Source organism: Engystomops pustulosus, chromosome 10 (assembly GCF_040894005.1).
Source record: "Engystomops pustulosus chromosome 10, aEngPut4.maternal, whole genome shotgun sequence".
NCBI classification, from domain to species: Eukaryota; Metazoa; Chordata; class Amphibia; order Anura; family Leptodactylidae; genus Engystomops; species Engystomops pustulosus.
In genome coordinates, this window is record NC_092420.1 from 5,089,771 (window position 1) to 5,111,492 (window position 21,722).

General features: G+C 47.0%; 1 protein-coding gene across 1 annotated transcript in view; it reads left to right on the plus strand.

Annotated features, from left to right (window-relative positions):
* The window catches only part of GRM7 (glutamate metabotropic receptor 7), a 308,516-nt gene that overhangs the window by 237,100 nt on the left and 49,694 nt on the right, over nt 1-21,722 (plus strand). Inside the window, exon 8 of the mRNA XM_072128330.1 lies at nt 2,625-3,557. Within this exon, the coding sequence (XP_071984431.1) occupies nt 2,625-3,557 (933 nt within the window). The remainder of the gene's footprint in view (nt 1-2,624; nt 3,558-21,722) is intronic.

The window sequence follows — 21,722 nt, forward strand, 5'->3', positions numbered from 1 at the left end:
ACATCTCTAGGTGCTGCTGAGACTACTGATGCATTGCTGAAGCAGGAAACTAGAGCAAGATAAGTGCTCTTTTAGGTAAGTGCACCCCAGTCCTGTTCAACAGGGGGGTTTCATGGATTCTTTGAAAAAAACTTTATCCAGTCCTGAGGTGCAGCATTATGCAGAGCTTTGTGGATAAGGGTGATTCATTTAAACTGTATTCGGAAGGAGAGTAACCAGTGCACAGAATGGAGGCATGTGTGTAGTGTTTGGTCTCAAAGACGAGTCTGGCTGCTGCATTCAGAATAGATTGTATAGGAGAGAGTTTAGTGAGTGGAAGATGATTAGTAGGGAGTGACAGGAGTCTAGACAAGAGGGAATCAGAGCAACTATTAGTGTTTTCGAGGTTTCAAGAAATGAGGTTTGTAAGAAATGGTCGGATTCTAGAAATGTTTTTAGGGTGCATCCGGAAAGAGGGAGCATGGGATTGAATATATGGTGCAAAGGAGAGGTCAGAGTCCAGCACAACCCCAGGACAGTGGCCTGCTGCCCCGGGATTATGGGGATCCCACAGACCAGGATGGAGAGGTCAGAGTCCAGCACAACCCCAGGACAGTGGCCTGCTGCCCCGGGGTTATGGTGATCCCACAGTCCAGGATGGAGAGGTCAGAGTCCAGCACAACCCCAGGACAGTGGCCTGCTGCCCCGGGGTTATGGTAATCCCACAGACCAGGATGGAGAGGTCAGAGTCCAGCACAACCCCAGGACAGTGGCCTGCTGCCCAGGGTTATGGTGATCCCACAGTCCAGGATGGAGAGGTCGGAGTCCAGCACAACCCCAGGACAGTGGCCTGCTGCCCCGGGGTTATGGTGATCCCACAGTCCAGGATGGAGAGGTCGGAGTCCAGCACAACCCCAGGACAGTGGCCTGCTGTCCCGGGGTTATGGTGATCCCACAGTCCAGGATGGAGAGGTCGGAGTCCAGCACAACCCCAGGACAGTGGCCTGCTGCCCCGGGGTTATGGTGATCCCACAGTCCAGGATGGAGAGGTCAGAGTCCAGCACAACCCCAGGACAGTGGCCTGCTGCCCCGGGGTTATGGGGATCCCACAGTCCAGGATGGAGAGGTCAGAGTCCAGCACGACCCCAGGACAGTGGCCTGCTGCCCCGGGGTTATGGTGATCCCACAGTCCAGGATGGAGAGGTCAGAGTCCAGCACAACCCCAGGACAGTGGCCTGCTGCCCCGGGATTATGGGGATCCCACAGTCCAGGATGGAGAGGTCAGAGTCCAGCACAACCCCAGGACAGTGGCCTGCTGCCCCGGGGTTATGGTGATCCCACAGTCCAGGATGGAGAGGTCAGAGTCCAGCACAACCCCAGGACAGTGGCCTGCTGCCCCGGGGTTATGGTGATCCCACAGTCCAGGATGGAGAGGTCAGAGTCCAGCACAACCCCAGGACAGTGGCCTGCTGTCCCGGGGTTATGGTGATCCCACAGTCCAGGATGGAGAGGTCAGAGTCCAGCACAACCCCAGGACAGTGGCCTGCTGCCCCGGGGTTATGGTGATCCCACAGTCCAGGATGGAGAGGTCGGAGCTGGGTCAGTTAGGTAGATAGTGGAAAGATGAGAAGTTCAGTTTTGTAAGGATTAAGTTTAAAGAAGAGAAAGGACATGATGTTAGAGGCAGCAGAGAGACGGTCACTGGTGTTCTGCAATAAGGCAGGGGTGATGTTACATGCAGAATTATATAGCTGGGTATCAGATGAGTCAGGTTTTGTGGTTGTAGGAGAAGAGTCACTTCAGAAGCCTCAATCAGAAGATATTCAGTTTCAGCCATATGTTCTATAGCACCTGTGTCATATTAAAGATAATAATGTAATTGTGCGGACCCCTTGGGCTTACAGTTCTGTGAGTTACAGATATGGAGGTACAGCTGCCGGTACCTCTGGTTCTGTAGCTCACAAAGCCATAAGCCTGAATCTTTAATATGGCATCAAAAGCATAAAACATTTCTAGGTGCTATAGAGCAGAAGATAGGGAGGGTCTTTTGAAGTGACACTATCCCTGAAACCACTAAACTTGACTCATCTCAAGTGATAATAAGGGGAGAAGAGTCATATTTGCCGGACTTTCGGGGAGATTTTTTTGTATAGATAAATAGGTGAGGTTTCACATAAAAGAGGGAATTCCAAGAAAATGACATTTTATACCCCACCTGAGGGGGCTGGTAGTTTTGTGGGGTAAAACCCAGTGACTGGTTCCCTTTATGCCCCACGTCTGTAGCCAGGTAAAGCGCTTGATGTGAAAGCTCATTGCTGAATGATTGTCACTCCCTTTCCCCACTTGTCTAAGCGTAAAAGTAGCCAAACTTTTAATACAAACCAATAAGAATCTGTTTTTGAAATCTCCATCACTGATTGGTTGCATGGGATGACACGGATACTTCTTGGTACATGAGTCTCAGGAGGAGGCTCCGCTCACCCTGGGAGAAGGAAAGGAGGGGAAGTCCGAGGAAATGACCTCAGTTTGTTGTTTTCTCTAATAATTTTTCTGTTTCTATAAATGTAACTAGAAATTGCTTGTATTGATGGGTGAATAAGGCGTTTGTGGAGATGCCCTTTAACCGGTCGTTTCTTTCCCTGCAGATTGAGGACATGCAGTGGTCCAGAGCGACGCACGACATCCCCCCGTCCGTGTGCAGCCTCCCCTGCAGAATGGGAGAGAGGAAGAAGATCGCCAAGGGCATGCCGTGCTGCTGGCAATGCGACCTGTGCGACGGCTACAAGTACCTGCAGGACGAGCTCACCTGCTACCGCTGCGACTTCAACATGCGCCCCAACCGGAACCGCACCGGCTGTGACCCCATCCCCATCATCAAGCTGGAGTGGCATTCTCCCTGGGCGGTGATCCCGGTTTTTCTTGCCATGCTCGGTATCATCGCCACCATCTTTGTTATGGCGACTTTCATCCGATACAATGACACCCCCATCGTGCGAGCCTCGGGCAGGGAGCTCAGCTACGTCCTGCTCACCGGGATCTTCCTCTGTTACATCATTACGTTTCTCATGATCGCCAAACCGGACCTGGGTGTCTGCTCCTTCCGGCGTATATTCTTGGGGTTGGGAATGTGCATCAGCTACGCCGCTCTGTTAACCAAAACCAATCGGATTTACCGGATCTTTGAGCAGGGTAAGAAGTCGGTGACAGCCCCGCGGCTCATCAGCCCCACCTCGCAGTTGGCCATCACCTCCAGTTTGATATCCGTCCAACTTCTTGGAGTTTTTATCTGGTTTGGCGTCAACCCTCCGAACATCATCATTGACTATGGGCCGGAGACGGTGGATCCGGAGCACAGACGCGGAGTCCTGAAATGTGACATTACGGATCTACAAATCATCTGTTCCTTGGGATACAGCATTCTCCTCATGGTGACTTGTACCGTCTACGCCATCAAAACAAGGGGCGTGCCGGAGAATTTCAATGAGGCCAAGCCCATAGGTTTTACAATGTATACAACCTGCATAGTTTGGTTGGCCTTCATTCCCATATTTTTTGGAACGTCGCAGTCGGCCGAAAAAGTAAGTGCAATTCTTCTACATTTTGAAGTCTGGTTCAGGTGGGAACATTTATGCAAAAGAAATATATTACAATTATAATGTATCATCTTTTGGGTGTGCAGCTCCAAGACAGAGCCATGTGTCTCTATAGTAACAGACTACAAATAAACCCTTTGTGTAGTCTGAGTCGGCAATCATGCGTCACTCACCGTCTACAGGTGAGGAGTAGGGGAAGATAAGGGACTAATACATCACTGCAGCATCAGACTACACACCGTGTGTTTGTAGTCTGTAACCATGGCGACAAATGGCTTTGCATAGTGGTTACGTATAAAAAATGAGGGCAAAGAATGATAAATATGGCTACACAGATGCACAACTTGTTACATATTTGTGGGATATTGGAAATGTACAGTATGTGAGATGCTACAATGTATCTATGAGATATTACTACTACTATACAGTGTGACGGCTCCTGCTCCCTGACTGTGTATTCAGTGGTTTTACACTGTCTATAGATTACGCTGTCTATAGATTACGCTGTCTATAGATTGTTTGCTCTGTTACTTTAGTTAGTGGCCGTTGTGTTTCAGCTTAAAAGGAAACCTACCATTTGATTTTACACTTTATGAACCGAACATACCGTGAGAATGCTGTAGCGACACGGATGCAGAAACATATCTTGTTTAATCCCTGATCCGAATGGTTTTGCTCAAAAAACAATTATAAAATTCAGGGCCTTGGGAAAGCTGAGTGCTGTACATAAACACATTACTTCCACATAATCAGGAGCTTCATGAACTTTCCAGACAGGACTAATCAACTGAGCTGGATGACTCATACACAGCAGCTGGGGGCTGGTGCAGTGATTGATTACTTCTGCCTGTCAGGGACAACACATTGCTGATGTAATTCTCAGCCTTTTCTGGGCAGGACAAGGCTGGAGCATAAATAGGGTAAGAGGAGAAGCACCGGGGCAGCCACAGGAGCGTCAGAGTTTCATTATCATAATTAAAAAAAAAAAATTTCAGTAAAAGCACTGGGTTCAATGATTACACAAGATATGTGCCTGCATCGGTGTCGCTACAGCATTCTCTAGGTATGTTTGGTTCACAATGCATAAAAGCAGATGGTAGATTTCCTTTAAGTGTAAATCCATTTCAATCAGTGGCACTCTAATGTGAGTATTTAGATCTATGTTAATCAGTGGCACTCTCTTGTAGCACTCTATTTCATGGGTTCAACAGTGTTGATCAATTGCACTCTCATATTAACTCTATTTTGAGAGTTCAGCTGTTTCTTAATCAGTGGCACTCTACTGATCATCAATGGCACTCTACTTTGACGGTTCAGTCTTGGTTTTTTATCAGTGGCACTCTGCTACACACTCCATTTCGAGTGATCTGCTGTGTTTTACACCTTAGCACTCTATTATGCACTGTATATTGAGTGCTCTTCTGTGTATTAGCCCCTGGCACTCTATTACGCACTCTATATTGAGTGCTCTTCTGTGTATTAGCCCCTGGCACTCTATTACGCACTCTATATTGAGTGCTCTTCTGTGTATTAGCCCCTGGCACTCTATTACGCACTCTATTTTGAGTGCTCTTCTGTTTATTAGCCCCTGGCACTCTATTACGCACTCTATTTTGAGTGATCTGCTGTGTTTTAGCCCCTGGCACTCTATTACGCACTCTATATTGAGTGCTCTTCTGTGTATTAGCCCCTGGCACTCTATTATGCACTCTATTTTGAGTGATCTGCTGTGTTTTAGCCCCTGGCACTCTATTATGCACTCTATATCGAGTGCTCTGCTGTGTTTTAGCCCCTGGCACTCTATTATGCACTCTATATCGAGTGCTCTGCTGTGTTTTAGCCCCTGGCACTCTATTACGCACTCTATATTGAGTGCTCCGCTGTGTTTTAGCTCCTGGCACTCTATTACGCACTCTATATTGAGTGCTCTTCTGTGTATTAGCCCCTGGCACTCTATTACGCACTCTATTTTGAGTGCTCTTCTGTTTATTAGCCCCTGGCACTCTATTACGCACTCTATTTTGAGTGATCTGCTGTGTTTTAGCCCCTGGCACTCTATTACGCACTCTATATTGAGTGCTCTTCTGTGTATTAGCCCCTGGCACTCTATTATGCACTCTATTTTGAGTGATCTGCTGTGTTTTAGCCCCTGGCACTCTATTATGCACTCTATATCGAGTGCTCTGCTGTGTTTTAGCCCCTGGCACTCTATTATGCACTCTATATCGAGTGCTCTGATGTGTTTTAGCTCCTGGCACTCTATTACGCACTCCATATCGAGTGCTCTGCTGTGTTTTAGCCCCCGCCACTCTATTACGCACTCTATATCGAGTGATCTGCTGTGTTTTAGACCCTGGCACTCTATTACGCACTCTATATTGAGTGCTCCGCTGTGTTTTAGCTCCTGGCACTTTATTACGCACTCTATTTCGAGTGCTCTCATGTGTTTTAGCCACTGGCACTCTATTACGCATTCTATTTAACATGTTCTGCCCTGGTCATTGCACTCTATCACAACGCTCTTCAATTTTGGAGGTTCCAGTGGAGGTAAATAACCTCACGGCGGCCGCCCTGACGGAGGTATTAGGTAGACCGCCGCTCCTGTACGTGTAGAGTGTCGCGCTCGCTCCCTGTAATGATCGCATTTGACTTTTCTGCCTTTTTTCGCTCTTTGGTTAAATGTTTGGGAAATATTCGGGCAGGCTTCTCCCCGGCGTCTCGCTGGATGTGACGGGAGTGCACGTGTGATGGATGATTGTGTAATGATGTTTCCTGGTGGAGCAGCCGGAGCGGCGCGGAGCGGAGAACATGGGGGTGGCACTTAGTGCAGCGCCGGGAGGACCCTCTTATTAAGTGATAAAAGGATCAAACACGCGACCGGTGGGATTTACACGGATGCCGCGCTATATGGCGCCACTTTAAGTCTCTGTCCATTAGCACCTTCCACACGCTGCACGGAGCGGCACTTCTTCTGCCTGGTTACACACCGCCAGGGGGGGGGGGGCGCTGCTGCGCTCATACATGTCTCTCATTGTAGCAGCTGAATCATTGCAGATCAGATCATGAGAAGTATCTCTGATGACATCATTCATGTGTATCTATGTATCGTATGACATCATTAATGGATATGATACAGTATTGGGTTTATACTGCTGTACATTATGATGTCATCTATGTATATCGCTTCATGTGATGACATCATGTACGCAGCTGCAGGTGATAACGTCATTCATTTATGGTGCTGCACTTAACAACACACATGGGATAGATCTGAAAACACAGAGCACAGCAGTGTGAGGACACGCCCACAGTGCACTTTGAGAAACTGCAATCCTGGAATATAAATCCATATATCACAGTCCTGCTGCTACTAACAACATACACAAAGGTCTGATTACACTTCTCTCCAGGGACAATACTCAATACTGTCTGCAGAGAGCTCAGAACTCAGCAGTGTGTGTGCAGAGAGCTCAGGACTCAGCAGTGTGTGTGCAGAGAGCTCAGAACTCAGCAGTGTGTGTGCAGAGAGCTCAGAACTCAGCAGTGTGTGTGCAGAGAGCTCAGAACTCAGCAGTGTGTGTGCAGAGAGCTCAGAACTCAGCAGTGTGTGTGCAGAGAGCTCAGGACTCAGCAGTGTGTGTGCAGAGAGCTCAGGACTCAGCAGTGTGTGTGCAGAGAGCTCAGGACTCAGCAGTGTGTGTGCAGAGAGCTCAGAACTCAGCAGTGTGTGTGCAGAGAGCTCAGAACTCAGCAGTGTGTGTGCGGAGAGCTCAGAACTCAGCAGTGTGTGTGCGGAGAGCTCAGAACTCAGCAGTGTGTGTGCGGAGAGCTCAGAACTCAGCAGTGTGTGTGCGGAGAGCTCAGAACTCAGCAGTGTGTGTGCAGAGAGCTCAGAACTCAGCAGTGTGTGTGCAGAGAGCTCAGAACTCAGCAGTGTGTGTGCAGAGAGCTCAGAACTCAGCAGTGTGTGTGCGGAGAGCTCAGAACTCAGCAGTGTGTGTGCAGAGAGCTCAGAACTCAGCAGTGTGTGTGCAGAGAGCTCAGGACTCAGCAGTGTGTGTGCAGAGAGCTCAGAACTCAGCAGTGTGTGTGCAGAGAGCTCAGAACTCAGCAGTGTGTGTGCAGAGAGCTCAGAACTCAGCAGTGAGTGTGCAGAGAGCTCAGAACTCAGCAGTGTGTGTGCAGAGAGCTCAGAACTCAGCAGTGTGTGTGCGGAGAGCTCAGAACTCAGCAGTGTGTGTGCAAAGAGCTCAGAACTCAGCAGTGTGTGTGCAGAGAGCTCAGAACTCAGCAGTGTGTGTGCAGAGAGCTCAGAACTCAGCAGTGTGTGTGCAGAGAGCTCAGGACTCAGCAGTGTGTGTGCAGAGAGCTCAGGACTCAGCAGTGTGTGTGCAGAGAGCTCAGGACTCAGCAGTGTGTGTGCAGAGAGCTCAGGACTCAGCAGTGTGTGTGCAGAGAGCTCAGAACTCAGCAGTGTGTGTGCAGAGAGCTCAGAACTCAGCAGTGTGTGTGCAGAGAGCTCAGAACTCAGCAGTGTGTGTGCAGAGAGCTCAGAACTCAGCAGTGTGTGTGCAGAGAGCTCAGAACTCAGCAGTGTGTGTGCGGAGAGCTCAGAACTCAGCAGTGTGTGTGCAGAGAGCTCAGGACTCAGCAGTGTGTGTGCAGAGAGCTCAGGACTCAGCAGTGTGTGTGCAGAGAGCTCAGGACTCAGCAGTGTGTGTGCAGAGAGCTCAGAACTCAGCAGTGTGTGTGCGGAGAGCTCAGAACTCAGCAGTGTGTGTGCAGAGAGCTCAGAACTCAGCAGTGTGTGTGCAGAGAGCTCAGAACTCAGCAGTGTGTGTGCGGAGAGCTCAGAACTCAGCAGTGTGTGTGCGGAGAGCTCAGAACTCAGCAGTGTGTGTGCAGAGAGCTCAGAACTCAGCAGTGTGTGTGCAGAGAGCTCAGAACTCAGCAGTGTGTGTGTGCGGAGAGCTCAGAACTCAGCAGTGTGTGTGCGGAGAGCTCAGAACTCAGCAGTGTGTGTGCAGAGAGCTCAGAACTCAGCAGTGTGTGTGCAGAGAGCTCAGAACTCAGCAGTGTGTGTGCAGAGAGCTCAGGACTCAGCAGTGTGAGTGCGGAGAGCTCAGAACTCAGCAGTGTGTATTCTCCAATCCTAGAATATATCTATAGTTCATAGTCCTTCTGCTACTTACATACAAAAAGGTATAACACATCTCTCTGCGGACAATACCTAACATTGCTCGTAGAGAGCAGAGAGCACAGCAGTGTGAGGACACCCCCCAGTGCACTTAGAGAAGCTATAATCCTGGAAGATAAATCCACGTATAACAGTCCTGCTTCTACTAACAACCTACACAGAGGTCTGATAACGCATCTCTCCCGGGATGATACATAGCACTGGCTGCAGTCTGTATGGTCACTCCTGCTGACAGGTTCCCTTGAGCTGTCCCCGTCAGGTGGATGTAGACCGAGCAGGCGCTTGTCTTGCAGGTTTCCTTGTAGCTGACATGTTCCCCATCTCCCACCTTCTCCTCCAGTAATTAGTCGGCCTCCTTTTGTAGCTATAAATTATGCAGCGCGTCTCGTGTACCTGCTCCGCGGCTTTGATAGATAAAGGGAACATCTTGCGGCAGGTCTCCACCTACAGACGCGCGTGCCGCACATAGTTGTAGTCTATTAATTAGCCCTTGTGGCACCGGATCAATAACAATCAGTCCGGCCATTACTCCTATTGTTGCATCTGTTTCCATTTTACCGTGTCAGTGTGATAAATGGGTCCGGGTGTTGTCAGGGGAGAGGGGGGGGGGGGGGCTGGGATTTTTTATCCTTTGCTGCAAAATCATTTTCATTAGGAAAAAGAGTTGTATCTGTTCCAGGCAAAATGAACATTGCAGCGATTAGCGGGAGCAGGGGGTACAGTGCTGGAGGGATCAGGGGGAGCAGGGGGTACAGTGCTGGAGGGATCAGTGGGAGCAGGGGGTGCAGTGCTGGAGGGATCAGTGGGAGCAGTGGGTGCAGTGCTGGAGGGATCAGTGGGAGCAGGGGGTGCAGTGCTGGAGGGATCAGTGGGAGCAGTGGGTGCAGTGCTGGAGGGATCAGTGGGTGCAGTGCTGGAGGGATCAGGGGGAGCAGGGGGTGCAGTGCTGGAGGGATCAGTGGGAGCAGTGGGTGCAGTGCTGGAGGGATCAGTGGGTGCAGTGCTGGAGGGATCAGGGGGAGCAGGGGGTGCAGTGCTGGAGGGATCAGGGGGTGCAGTGCTGGAGGGATCAGTGGGAGCAGGGGGTGCAGTGCTGGAGGGAGCAGGGGGTGCAGTGCTGGAGGGATCAGTGGGAGCAGGGGGTGCAGTGCTGGAGGGATCAGGGGGTGCAGTGCTGGAGGGATCAGTGGGAGCAGGGGGTGGGGTGCCGGGCGCTGCAGGGGCTGGAGGCAATTAGTGGGAGCAGGGGGTGCGGTGCCGGGCGCTGCAGGGGCTGGAGGCAATTAGTGGGAGCAGGGGGTGCGGTGCCGGAGGGATCAGCAGGCAATTAGTGCGATGCAGAGGATGGAACTGGCTGGTAAATTGATCTTTGCCATGTCGTGGCGAGGAGTCGGATGTTGCCATCTAAGCTCTGCGGGAAGAAACAGAACAATCTCTCTTATATTACGGATATCGATTTTTCCTGACTCTACAAACACAGAACTTCACGCTTAGTTATTTAGTTGAGCGCTCGGGACCAGAACACATAGGATGGTTTGTACCTGCTAAATGGAGCACGAGAGGAAGGCCACGTTCTGTCCAGGGGGGGGGGGCACGGCCTCCTCTGTATATAAGGGGGGCACAACCTCCACTGATTACACTCCTGCTTTAAATGTGGAGAAGCTACAATCCTGGAATATAAATCCATATGTCACAGTCCTGCTGCTACTAACAACATACACAAAGGTCTGGTTACACATCTCTCCATGGACAATACATGACACTGGCTGCAGGGGAGTTGGAGTCTCCAATGCGGATGCCCTGCTGGGAATCAAAGAGTTAACAGATTTTGGCTCCTGGTCACACTTTGCTGTAAAAGGTGATGCAGCAATTTCCGGCTGTAATTAGCGGTTGCCTCGCGGTGTCACTGGCGGCTCCTCCTCGACGTGACATGTATATTCATCCCTCCATACAGCGTGACATTTCCTCTTATCGCTCACATTGTAGCAGGTTCTCCGGGCCGAGAGCAAAACCGTAATCGGAAAAATAAATGATTCTTTTACCTTTCGTCATTCAACTCTTGACCGCTCACTTTAGAGGCCGCGGCGGAGGAGAGAGCGCTCCGCCGACACATTGAAACGACTGCTATTAAAGCAAAACAACTAAATATCAGTCATTTATCAGAGCAATTTTCTGTTGCATTTTGTCTCCTGCAATTCAACAAACTCAAGTAATATGTTTTCAGGGACAGCGGAGGAGGTGCGAGAGCGCAGTCATTGTGCGGCTAATGACCTGTCCACAGGACCGGCGGCTATACATCTCCGTCTCAGTGACAGCAGAAGAAGACACATCACTGCCAACTAGTAACACAGGACAGAACAGAGCCTCATACACAGAACCAGAAACTTATAACAGCAGCCAGACAAGAATATAACTACTATAATACTGCCCCCTATGTACAGGAATATAACTACTATAATACTGCCCCCTATGTACAGTAATATAACTACTATAATACTGCCCCCTATGTACAAGAATATAACTACTATAATACTGCCCCCTATGTACAAGAATATAACTACTATAATACTGCCCCCTATGTACAAGAATATAACTACTATAATACTGCCCCCTATGTACAAGAATATAACTACTATAATACTGCCCCCTATGTACAGGAATATAACTACTATAATACTGCCCCCTATGTACAAGAATATAACTACTATAATACTGCCCCCTATGTACAGGAATATAACTACTATAATACTGCCCCCTATGTACAAGAATATAACTACTATAATACTGCCCCCTATGTACAAGAATATAACTACTATAATACTGCCCCCTATGTACAGGAATATAACTACTATAATACTGCCCCCTATGTACAGGAATATAACTACTATAATACTGCCCCCTATGTACAGGAATATTACTACTATAATACTTCCCCCTATGTACAAGAATATAACTACTATAATACTGCCCCCTATGTACAGGAATATAACTACTATAACACTGCCCCCTATGTACAAGAATATAACTACTATAATACTGCCCCCTATGTACAGGAATATAACTGCTATAATACTGCCCCCTATGTACAGGAATATAACTACTATAATACTGCCCCCTATGTACAAGAATATAACTACTATAATACTGCCCCCTATGTACAAGAATATAACTACTATAATACTGCCCCTATGTACAAGAATATAACTACTATAATACTGCCCCTTATGTACAGGAATATAACTACTATAATACTGCCCCCTATGTACAGGAATATAACTGCTATAATACTGCCCCTATGTACAGGAATATAACTGCTATAATACTGCCCCTATGTACAGGAATATAACTACTATAAAACTGCCCCCTATGTACAGGAATATAACTACTATAATACTGCCCCCTATGTACAAGAATATAACTACTATAATACTGCCCCCTATGTACAAGAATATAACTACTATAATACTGCCCCTATGTACAGGAATATAACTACTATAATACTGCCCCCTATGTACAGGAATATAACTACTATAATACTGCCCCCTATGTACAGGAATATAACTACTATAATACTGCCCCTATGTACAGGAATATAACTACTATAATACTGCCCCCTATGTACAGGAATATAACTACTATAATACTGCCCCCTATGTACAAGAATATAACTACTATAATACTGCCCCCTATGTACAGGAATATAACTACTATAATACTGCCCCCTATGTACAAGAATATAACTACTATAATACTGCCCCCTATGTACAAGAATATAACTACTATAATACTGCCCCCTATGTACAGGAATATAACTACTATAATACTGCCCCCTATGTACAGGAATATAACTACTATAATACTGCCCCCTATGTACAGGAATATAACTACTATAATACTGCCCCCTATGTACAGGAATATTACTACTATAATACTGCCCCCTATGTACAAGAATATAACTACTATAATACTGCCCCCTATGTACAGGAATATAACTACTATAACACTGCCCCCTATGTACAAGAATATAACTACTATAATACTGCCCCCTATGTACAGGAATATAACTGCTATAATACTGCCCCCTATGTACAGGAATATAACTACTATAATACTGCCCCCTATGTACAAGAATATAACTACTATAATACTGCCCCCTATGTACAAGAATATAACTACTATAATACTGCCCCCTATGTACAAGAATATAACTACTATAATACTTCCCCCTATGTACAAGAATATAACTACAATACTACCCCCTATGCACAAGAATATAACTACTATAATACTGCCCCCTATGTACAAGAATATAACTACTATAATACTGCCCCTATGTACAGGAATATAACTACTATAATACTGCCCCCTATGTACAGGAATATAACTACTATAATACTGCCCCTATGTACAGGAATATAACTGCTATAATACTGCCCCTATGTACAGGAATATAACTACTATAAAACTGCCCCCTATGTACAGGAATATAACTACTATAATACTGCCCCCTATGTACAAGAATATAACTACTATAATACTGCCCCCTATGTACAAGAATATAACTACTATAATACTGCCCCCTATGTACAGGAATATAACTACTATAATACTGCCCCCTATGTACAGGAATATAACTACTATAATACTGCCCCCTATGTACAGGAATATAACTACTATAATACTGCCCCTATGTACAGGAATATAACTACTATAATACTGCCCCCTATGTACAGGAATATAACTACTATAATACTGCCCCCTATGTACAGGAATATAACTACTATAATACTGCCCCCTATGTACAAGAATATAACTACTATAATACTGCCCCCTATGTACAGGAATATAACTACTATAATACTGCCCCCTATGTACAAGAATATAACTACTATAATACTGCCCCTATGTACAGGAATATAACTACTATAATACTGCCCCCTATGTACAGGAATATAACTACTATAATACTGCCCCCTATGTACATGAATATAACTACTATAATACTGCCCCCTATGTACAGGAATATAACTACTATAATACTGCCCCCTATGTACAGGAATATAACTACTATAATACTGCCCCCTATGTACAAGAATATAACTACTATAATACTGCCCCCTATGTACAAGAATATAACTACTATAATACTTCCCCCTATGTACAAGAATATAACTACAATACTACCCCCTATGCACAAGAATATAACTACTATAATACTGCCCCCTATGTACAAGAATATAACTACTATAATACTGCCCCTATGTACAGGAATATAACTACTATAATACTGCCCCCTATGTACAGGAATATAACTACTATAATACTGCCCCCTATGTACATGAATATAACTACTATAATACTGCCCCCTATGTACATGAATATAACTACTATAATACTGCCCCCTATGTACAGGAATATAACTACTATAATACTGCCCCCTATGTACAAGAATATAACTACTATAATACTGCCCCCTATGTACAGGAATATAACTACTATAATACTGACCCCTATGTACAGGAATATAACTACTATAATACTGCCCCCTATGTACAAGAATATAACTACTATAATACTGCCCCCTATGTACAGCGATATAACTACTATAATACTGCCCCCTATGTACAGGAATATAACTACTATAATACTGCCTCCTATGTACAAGAATATAACTACTATAATACTGCCTCCTATGTACAAGAATATAACTACTATAATACTGCCCCCTATGTACAGGAATATAACTACTATAATACTGCCTCCTATGTACAGGAATATAACTACTATAATACTGCCCCCTATGTACAGGAATATAACTACTATAATACTGCCCCCTATGTACAGGAATATAACTACTATAATACTGCCTCCTATGTACAGGAATATAACTACTATAATACTGCCCCCTATGTACAGGAATATAACTACTATAATACTGCCCCCTATGTACAGGAATATAACTACTATAATACTGTATGATGCAATTTTCTTTATTATGTATGTATTATGTATCTGCAGCAGTTTGCATAGTAGGAGTCCTGGCAGTGTCTGGGCAGTGACTGATGGGGGCGCTGTGATGCTGACTACGTCTCCTGCCAGAACATTCCTGGTCTTCATCTCATTCTTCCTTCTCGGTGATAAAATCTATCTAAATGGAGCGGAGGATCGTCAGGGTCATTATGTTCCACCATTGCAAGCGACAAATTGTCTGAGTTTATTTTCTCTGTGTTATAACGTTTGTTAACGACCCGGTAACATCCTATCGGTCACAGTCCCGCGTTCTGTCTCTCAGGGATGGAGGAGAGTCCATCTGCCTTCAGCTGCTCCATGGCATCTAGTCTCTGGAGGACATCTACCACCAGGATGAAGGATTGTAAACCAAGTACTGACATACTGGTGTGCACCCTCCCCCCTGGCAGGGGCTTAATAAGCCCTGCTGTGAAAGAACAAAAAGCATAAAAATTATGCAAATGAGCATAATTCAGTAATGCAGTAGTATAACTTCAGATTCATAGTGAAGCACTCACTCCTGTAAGCACCCTTAGAGCCCTTAACTTGCAACATTATAAGAAGGAAAACACAATAAACTGTGAACTCACCGTTTCATCAGAGAAAACCCTCTGAGCTCTGAACCTGCAGCTCCCCAAGCACCGTCTTATCTCTGGAACTCTGAAGGGAAGACATTTTGAACTTGTAACCTGCAATGTAATCAGCCGGGATCACACCTAACTCAGAGCCCTTGGCATTAAAGAAGAAATCCCACGCTGAGCTCTGAACGTTCAGTTCCACAAGCCGGGAACATTCTCATAGCTCTGAACTTGCAGTTCCACAAGCAGGGAACACACAATGAGCTCTGAACCCACAGTTCCATAACAGGGAACACACAATGAGCTCTGAACCCACAGGTCCATAACAGGGAACACGGCTAGCTCAGATACCGCAGCTGTAGAAGCAGAAACAACTGAGCTATGTACTTGCAGCTCTGAGTTCAGGGAAAACCCACTAAGCTTTGGACCTGCAGTTCTACAGGCAGGGAACCAGCAATGAGCTCTGAATCTGCAGGTTCACTAGCAGGGAACACACCAAAGTCAGATTCCTCAGCTTCACTAGCAGATCCGCTGAGATAACCTGCAGCTTCAAATGCTGGGAACAGCCACTGAGCTCTGAACCTGCAACTCCACAAGCAGGGAACACACACCGGGCTCTGAACCTGCAGCTCCACAAGCAAGGAACACCCACTGAGCTCTGAACCTGCAGCTCCACAAGCAGGGAACACCCACTGAGCTCTGGACCTGCAGCTCCACAAGCAGGGAACACCTACTGAGCTCTAGACCTGCAGCTCCACAAGCAGGGAACACCTACTGAACTCTGAACCTGCAGTTCTACAACCTGGAACTCCCACTGTTCTCTGGATCTGCAGCTCCACAAGCAGGGAACACCCACTGTGCTCTGGACCTGCAGCTCCACAAGCAGGGAACACCTACTGTGCTCTGGATTTGCAGCTCCACAAGCAGGGAACACCCACTGAGCTCTGGATCTGCAGCTCCACAAGCAGGGAACACCCACTGCGCTCTGAACCTGCAGTGTAACGAGCAGGGAACACCCACTGCGCTCTGAACCTGCAGTGTAACGAGCAGGGAACACCCACTGCGCTCTGAACCTGCAGTGTAACGAGCAGGGAACACCCACTGCGCTCTGAACCTGCAGTGTAACGAGCAGGGAACACCCACTGCGCTCTGAACCTGCAGTGTAACAAGCAGGATGCTACAGGATGCATGTGTTTGAAAATAACTGAAACAAATTGGAAATCATCCATAAATTTAGTGGTCCCCGTCCATGACACCAAGGAACCTTGGATGAGCCGTCCCTTTAAGGCTGAACACCCTGCATATAATGAATTTTCGGAATAATAGGATCCAGCAAATCCTCACATTGTCAGAGCGCGTCCCTGGAGGCGGCCTCCACCTTACACCTGGTAATTACGGAGCGAGGGACACGGATCCGCTCGGGGCTCTTCCTACTCAAAGCCGTTAATTAACCAAACTGCAAATTCACATTAAACGATTATTACAACAAATGTGCAAACACGTCGCCGCGACCGCAGAGCGCACTGAATACTAAGCGCCTGCAGGGGGCAGGGAACAGGCGAGCTCCGGAGTACTACAAGCCCCAGCAGACGGAGCCACAGAGCAACCAAGTCATAACCCAAATCTAATGGGCCTACATCTGTACGGCTACAGCCCATACCCGGAAACATCTCTGCTTGCTGTTTCTGAATGGAAACCTTGGGCTCAGATACTTCACACAATCCTTAGGAGTTCTTATAGTAGTTTCCTGCACTGATACATTGTAACAACCTAGTAGTCCAGGCAGCTCCCTGTAAGCTGATACATTGTATCTGTGCAACAATATGCAACAAACTAAGACAACAAGGAGATTTGTGTTGTCTGATATGTGCTGATAAAGTTTGTCTGGATTCATGGGTCGTTACAATGTTTCAGTGCAGCTAAATGTATAGACTTCTAAGTGAAAGTTGTTTGGTTTGCAGAGAATTGCCAAGACTGGATGCAACTGTAACAACTTCTCAGCTGTGAGAGTATTCACATCTTAGGGTGAAGACACACATGGCGTTTTTGGGCCGTTTTTACTAAGTGCGTTTTCAGATAGTTAAAAACGCATGCGTTAAAAAACGCATCCGTTTTTGTCCATTTTTCCGAAATTGCGCAATGAAAAACGGACAAAAACGCATGCGTTTTCAAAAAACGGATGCGTTTTTTTACGCATGCGTTTTTAACTATCTGAAAACGCACTTAGTAAAAACGGCCCAAAAACGCCATGTGTGTCTTCACCCTTAAGATCTCCCTTTAGAAACATTTGCATTTACAAAACGCATTGTTAACAACATGTTAACACCCCTTAACAATATGTTAACAAAAAGCTAATGTTAACACATCCCTGTATGTGTTAACATTGAGTTTTGTAAATGTTAACAGCAATGAAATTAGATACATTTCTTCAGCTGTTGTATTGCGTTTCAGAACACAATGTAAACGCCACGTGTGAATGAGACCCCATAGACCTGACGATGTATGACCGGGTTACCCAGGATCTATAGACTGTGTACACTGTAGCAGACCCTCAGCTGTGAGCAGTTTTAGGTCTATATGAACCGTCGCAGTCATTGCTGTAAAATTCATTTATTTCCATATAACGGAGGTGGCGCAGACGCCTGTACCGCCGCTGATAACGTCTGCGCCACCTCCAGGCGCTCTTTGTGTCGCAGCCGCCCCTGGCATTAGGGAGAATGGACAAGTGATGACTCGGAGCCGCTCCCTCCACAGTGACATTTGGTTTGTGGAAGAAGACGCGTTCGCCTCCGTTTTGTTGGCGCAGAGACCTCACTGTCACGATATAAAGGGCCGGAGTATCTGACGATTTGTCCCAGAACGATCCTGGTCCAATCTATGCAAAGATTACAGGAGAAATCTATCAATACCTCCGCAGGATGCAGGGACTAAACCTCTCGTCCTACTAGGGAGCACTTCCCAGAAGCCTCGGCTTAGGCCCGACACTCACCAAGAGCTGCAGCGGAGTCTGAGAGACTGCACAGGTGTGAACTATAACATATAATAGGACGTCTGCACCTGAGGAGACTCACATGATCAATTGCAGCATAAAATGTTGTGCAGATTCTGATCATTCATCTGAACTGGCTGATAACAGAGAGTAATAGATTGTATCCCCCCCTGCACAGTCTCCTCTCCCCGGGATGTAATGGCTGATAACAGAGAGTAATAGATTGTATCCCCCCCCCTGTACAGTCTCCTCTCCCCGGGGTGTAATGGCTGATAACAGAGAGTAATAGATTGTATCCCCCCCTGTACAGTCTCCTCTCCCCGGGGTGTAATGGCTGATAACAGAGAGTAATAGATTGTATCCCCCCTGTACAGTCTCCTCTCCCCGGAGTGTAATGGCTGATAACAGAGAGTAATAGATTGTATCCCCCCTGTACAGTCTCCTCTCCCCGGGATGTAATGGCTGATAACAGAGAGTAATAGATTGTATCCCCCCCCTGTACAGTCTCCTCTCCCCGGAGTGTAATGGCTGATAACAGAGAGTAATAGATTGTATCCCCTCCTGTACAGTCTCCTCTCCCCGGGGTGTAATGGCTGATAACAGAGAGTAATAGATTGTATCCCCCCCTGTACAGTCTCCTCTCCCCGGGGTGTAATGGCTGATAACAGAGAGTAATAGATTGTATCCCCCCTGTACAGTCTCCTCTCCCCAGGATGTAATGGCTGATAACAGAGAGTAATAGATTGTATCCCCCCCCCTGTACAGTCTCCTCTCCCCGGGGTGTAATGGCTGATAACAGAGAGTAATAGATTGTATCCCCCCTGTACAGTCTCCTCTCCCCGGGGTGTAATGGCTGATAACAGAGAGTAATAGATTGTATCCCCCTGTACAGTCTCCTCTCCCCGGGGTGTAATGGCTGATAACAGAGAGTAATAGATTGTATCCCCCCTGTACAGTCTCCTCCCCCCGGGATGTAATGGCTGATAACAGAGAGTAATAGATTGTATCCCCCCCCCTGTACAGTCTCCTCTCCCCGGGGTGTAATGGCTGATAACAGAGAGTAATAGATTGTATCCCCCCTGTACAGTCTCCTCTCCCCGGGGTGTAATGGCTGATAACAGAGAGTAATAGATTGTATCCCCCCTGTACAGTCTCCTCTCCCCGGGGTGTAATGGCTGATAACAGAGAGTAATAGATTGTATCCCCCTGTACAGTCTCCTCTCCCCGGAGTGTAATGGCTGATAACAGAGAGTAATAGATTGTATCCCCCCCTGTACAGTCTCCTCTCCCCGGGGTGTAATGGCTGATAACAGAGAGTAATAGATTGTATCCCCCCCTGTACAGTCTCCTCTCCCCGGGGTGTAATGGCTGATAACAGAGAGTAATAGATTGTATCCCCCCCCTGTACAGTCTCCTCTCCCCGGGGTGTAATGGCTGATAACAGAGAGTAATAGATTGTATCCCCCCCTGTACAGTCTCCTCTCCCCGGGGTGTAATGGCTGATAACAGAGAGTAATAGATTGTATCCCCTCCTGTACAGTCTCCTCTCCCCGGGGTGTAATGGCTGATAACAGAGAGTAATAGATTGTATCCCCCCTGTACAGTCTCCTCTCCCCGGGATGTAATGGCTGATAACAGAGAGTAATAGATTGTATTCCCCCCCTGTACAGTCTCCTCTCCCCGGGATGTAATGGCTGATAACAGAGAGTAATAGATTGTATCCCCCCTGTACAGTCTCCTCTCCTCAGGGTGTAATGGCTGATAACAGAGAGTAATAGATTGTATCCCCCTGTACAGTCTCCTCCCCCCGGGGTGTAATGGCTGATAACAGAGAGTAATAGATTGTATCCCCCCTGTACAGTCTCCTCTCCCCGGGATGTAATGGCTGATAACAGAGAGTAATAGATTGTATCCCCCCTGTACAGTCTCCTCTCCCCGGGGTGTAATGGCTGATAACAGAGAGTAATAGATTGTATCCCTCCTGTACAGTCTCCTCTCCCCGGGGTGTACTGGCTGATAACAGAGAGTAATAGATTGTATCCCCCTGTACAGTCTCCTCCCCCGGGATGTAATGGCTGATAACAGAGAGTAATAGATTGTATCCCCTCTGTACAGTCTCCTCTCCCCGGGGTGTAATGGCTGATAACAGAGAGTAATAGATTGTATCCCCCTGTACAGTCTCCTCTCCCCAGGATGTAATGGCTGATAACAGAGAGTAATAGATTGTATCCCCCCCCTGTACAGTCTCCTCCCCCCGGGGTGTAATGGCTGATAACAGAGAGTAATAGATTGTATCCCCCTGTACAGTCTCCTCTCCCCGGGGTGTAATGGCTGATAACAGAGAGTAATAGATTGTATCCCCCCTGTACAGTCTCCTCTCCCCGGGGTGTAATGGCTGATAACAGAGAGTAATAGATTGTGTCCCCCTGTACAGTCTCCTCTCCCCGGGGTGTAATGGCTGATAACAGAGAGTAATAGATTGTATCCCCCTGTACAGTCTCCTCTCCCCGGGGTGTAATGGCTGATAACAGAGAGTAATAGATTGTATCCCCTCCTGTACAGTCTCCTCTCCCCAGGATGTAATGGCTGATAACAGAGAGTAATAGATTGTATCCCTCCTGTACAGTCTCCTCTCCCCGGGATGTAATGGCTGATAACAGAGAGTAATAGATTGTATCCCTCCTGTACAGTCTCCTCTCCCCGGGGTGTAATGGCTGATAACAGAGAGTAATAGATTGTATCCCCCCTGTACAGTCTCCTCTCCCCGGGATGTAATGGCTGATAACAGAGAGTAATAGATTGTATCCCCCCTGTACAGTCTCCTCTCCCCGGGGTGTAATGGCTGATAACAGAGAGTAATAGATTGTATCCCCCCCTGTACAGTCTCCTCTCCCCGGGGTGTAATGGCTGATAACAGAGAGTAATAGATTGTATCCCCCCTGTACAGTCTCCTCTCCCCGGGGTGTAATGGCTGATAACAGAGAGTAATAGATTGTATCCCCCCTGTACAGTCTCCTCTCCCCAGGATGTAATGGCTGATAACAGAGAGTAATAGATTGTATCCCCCTGTACAGTCTCCTCTCCCCAGTATGTAATGGCTGATAACAGAGAGTAATAGATTGTATCCCCTCTGTACAGTCTCCTCTCCCCGGGGTGTAATGGCTGATAACAGAGAGTAATAGATTGTATCCCCCCTGTACAGTCTCCTCTCCCCAGGATGTAATGGCTGATAACAGAGAGTAATAGATTGTATCCCCCTGTACAGTCTCCTCTCCCCAGGATGTAATGGCTGATAACAGAGAGTAATAGATTGTATCCCCCTGTACAGTCTCCTCTCCCCAGGATGTAATGGCTGATAACAGAGAGTAATAGATTGT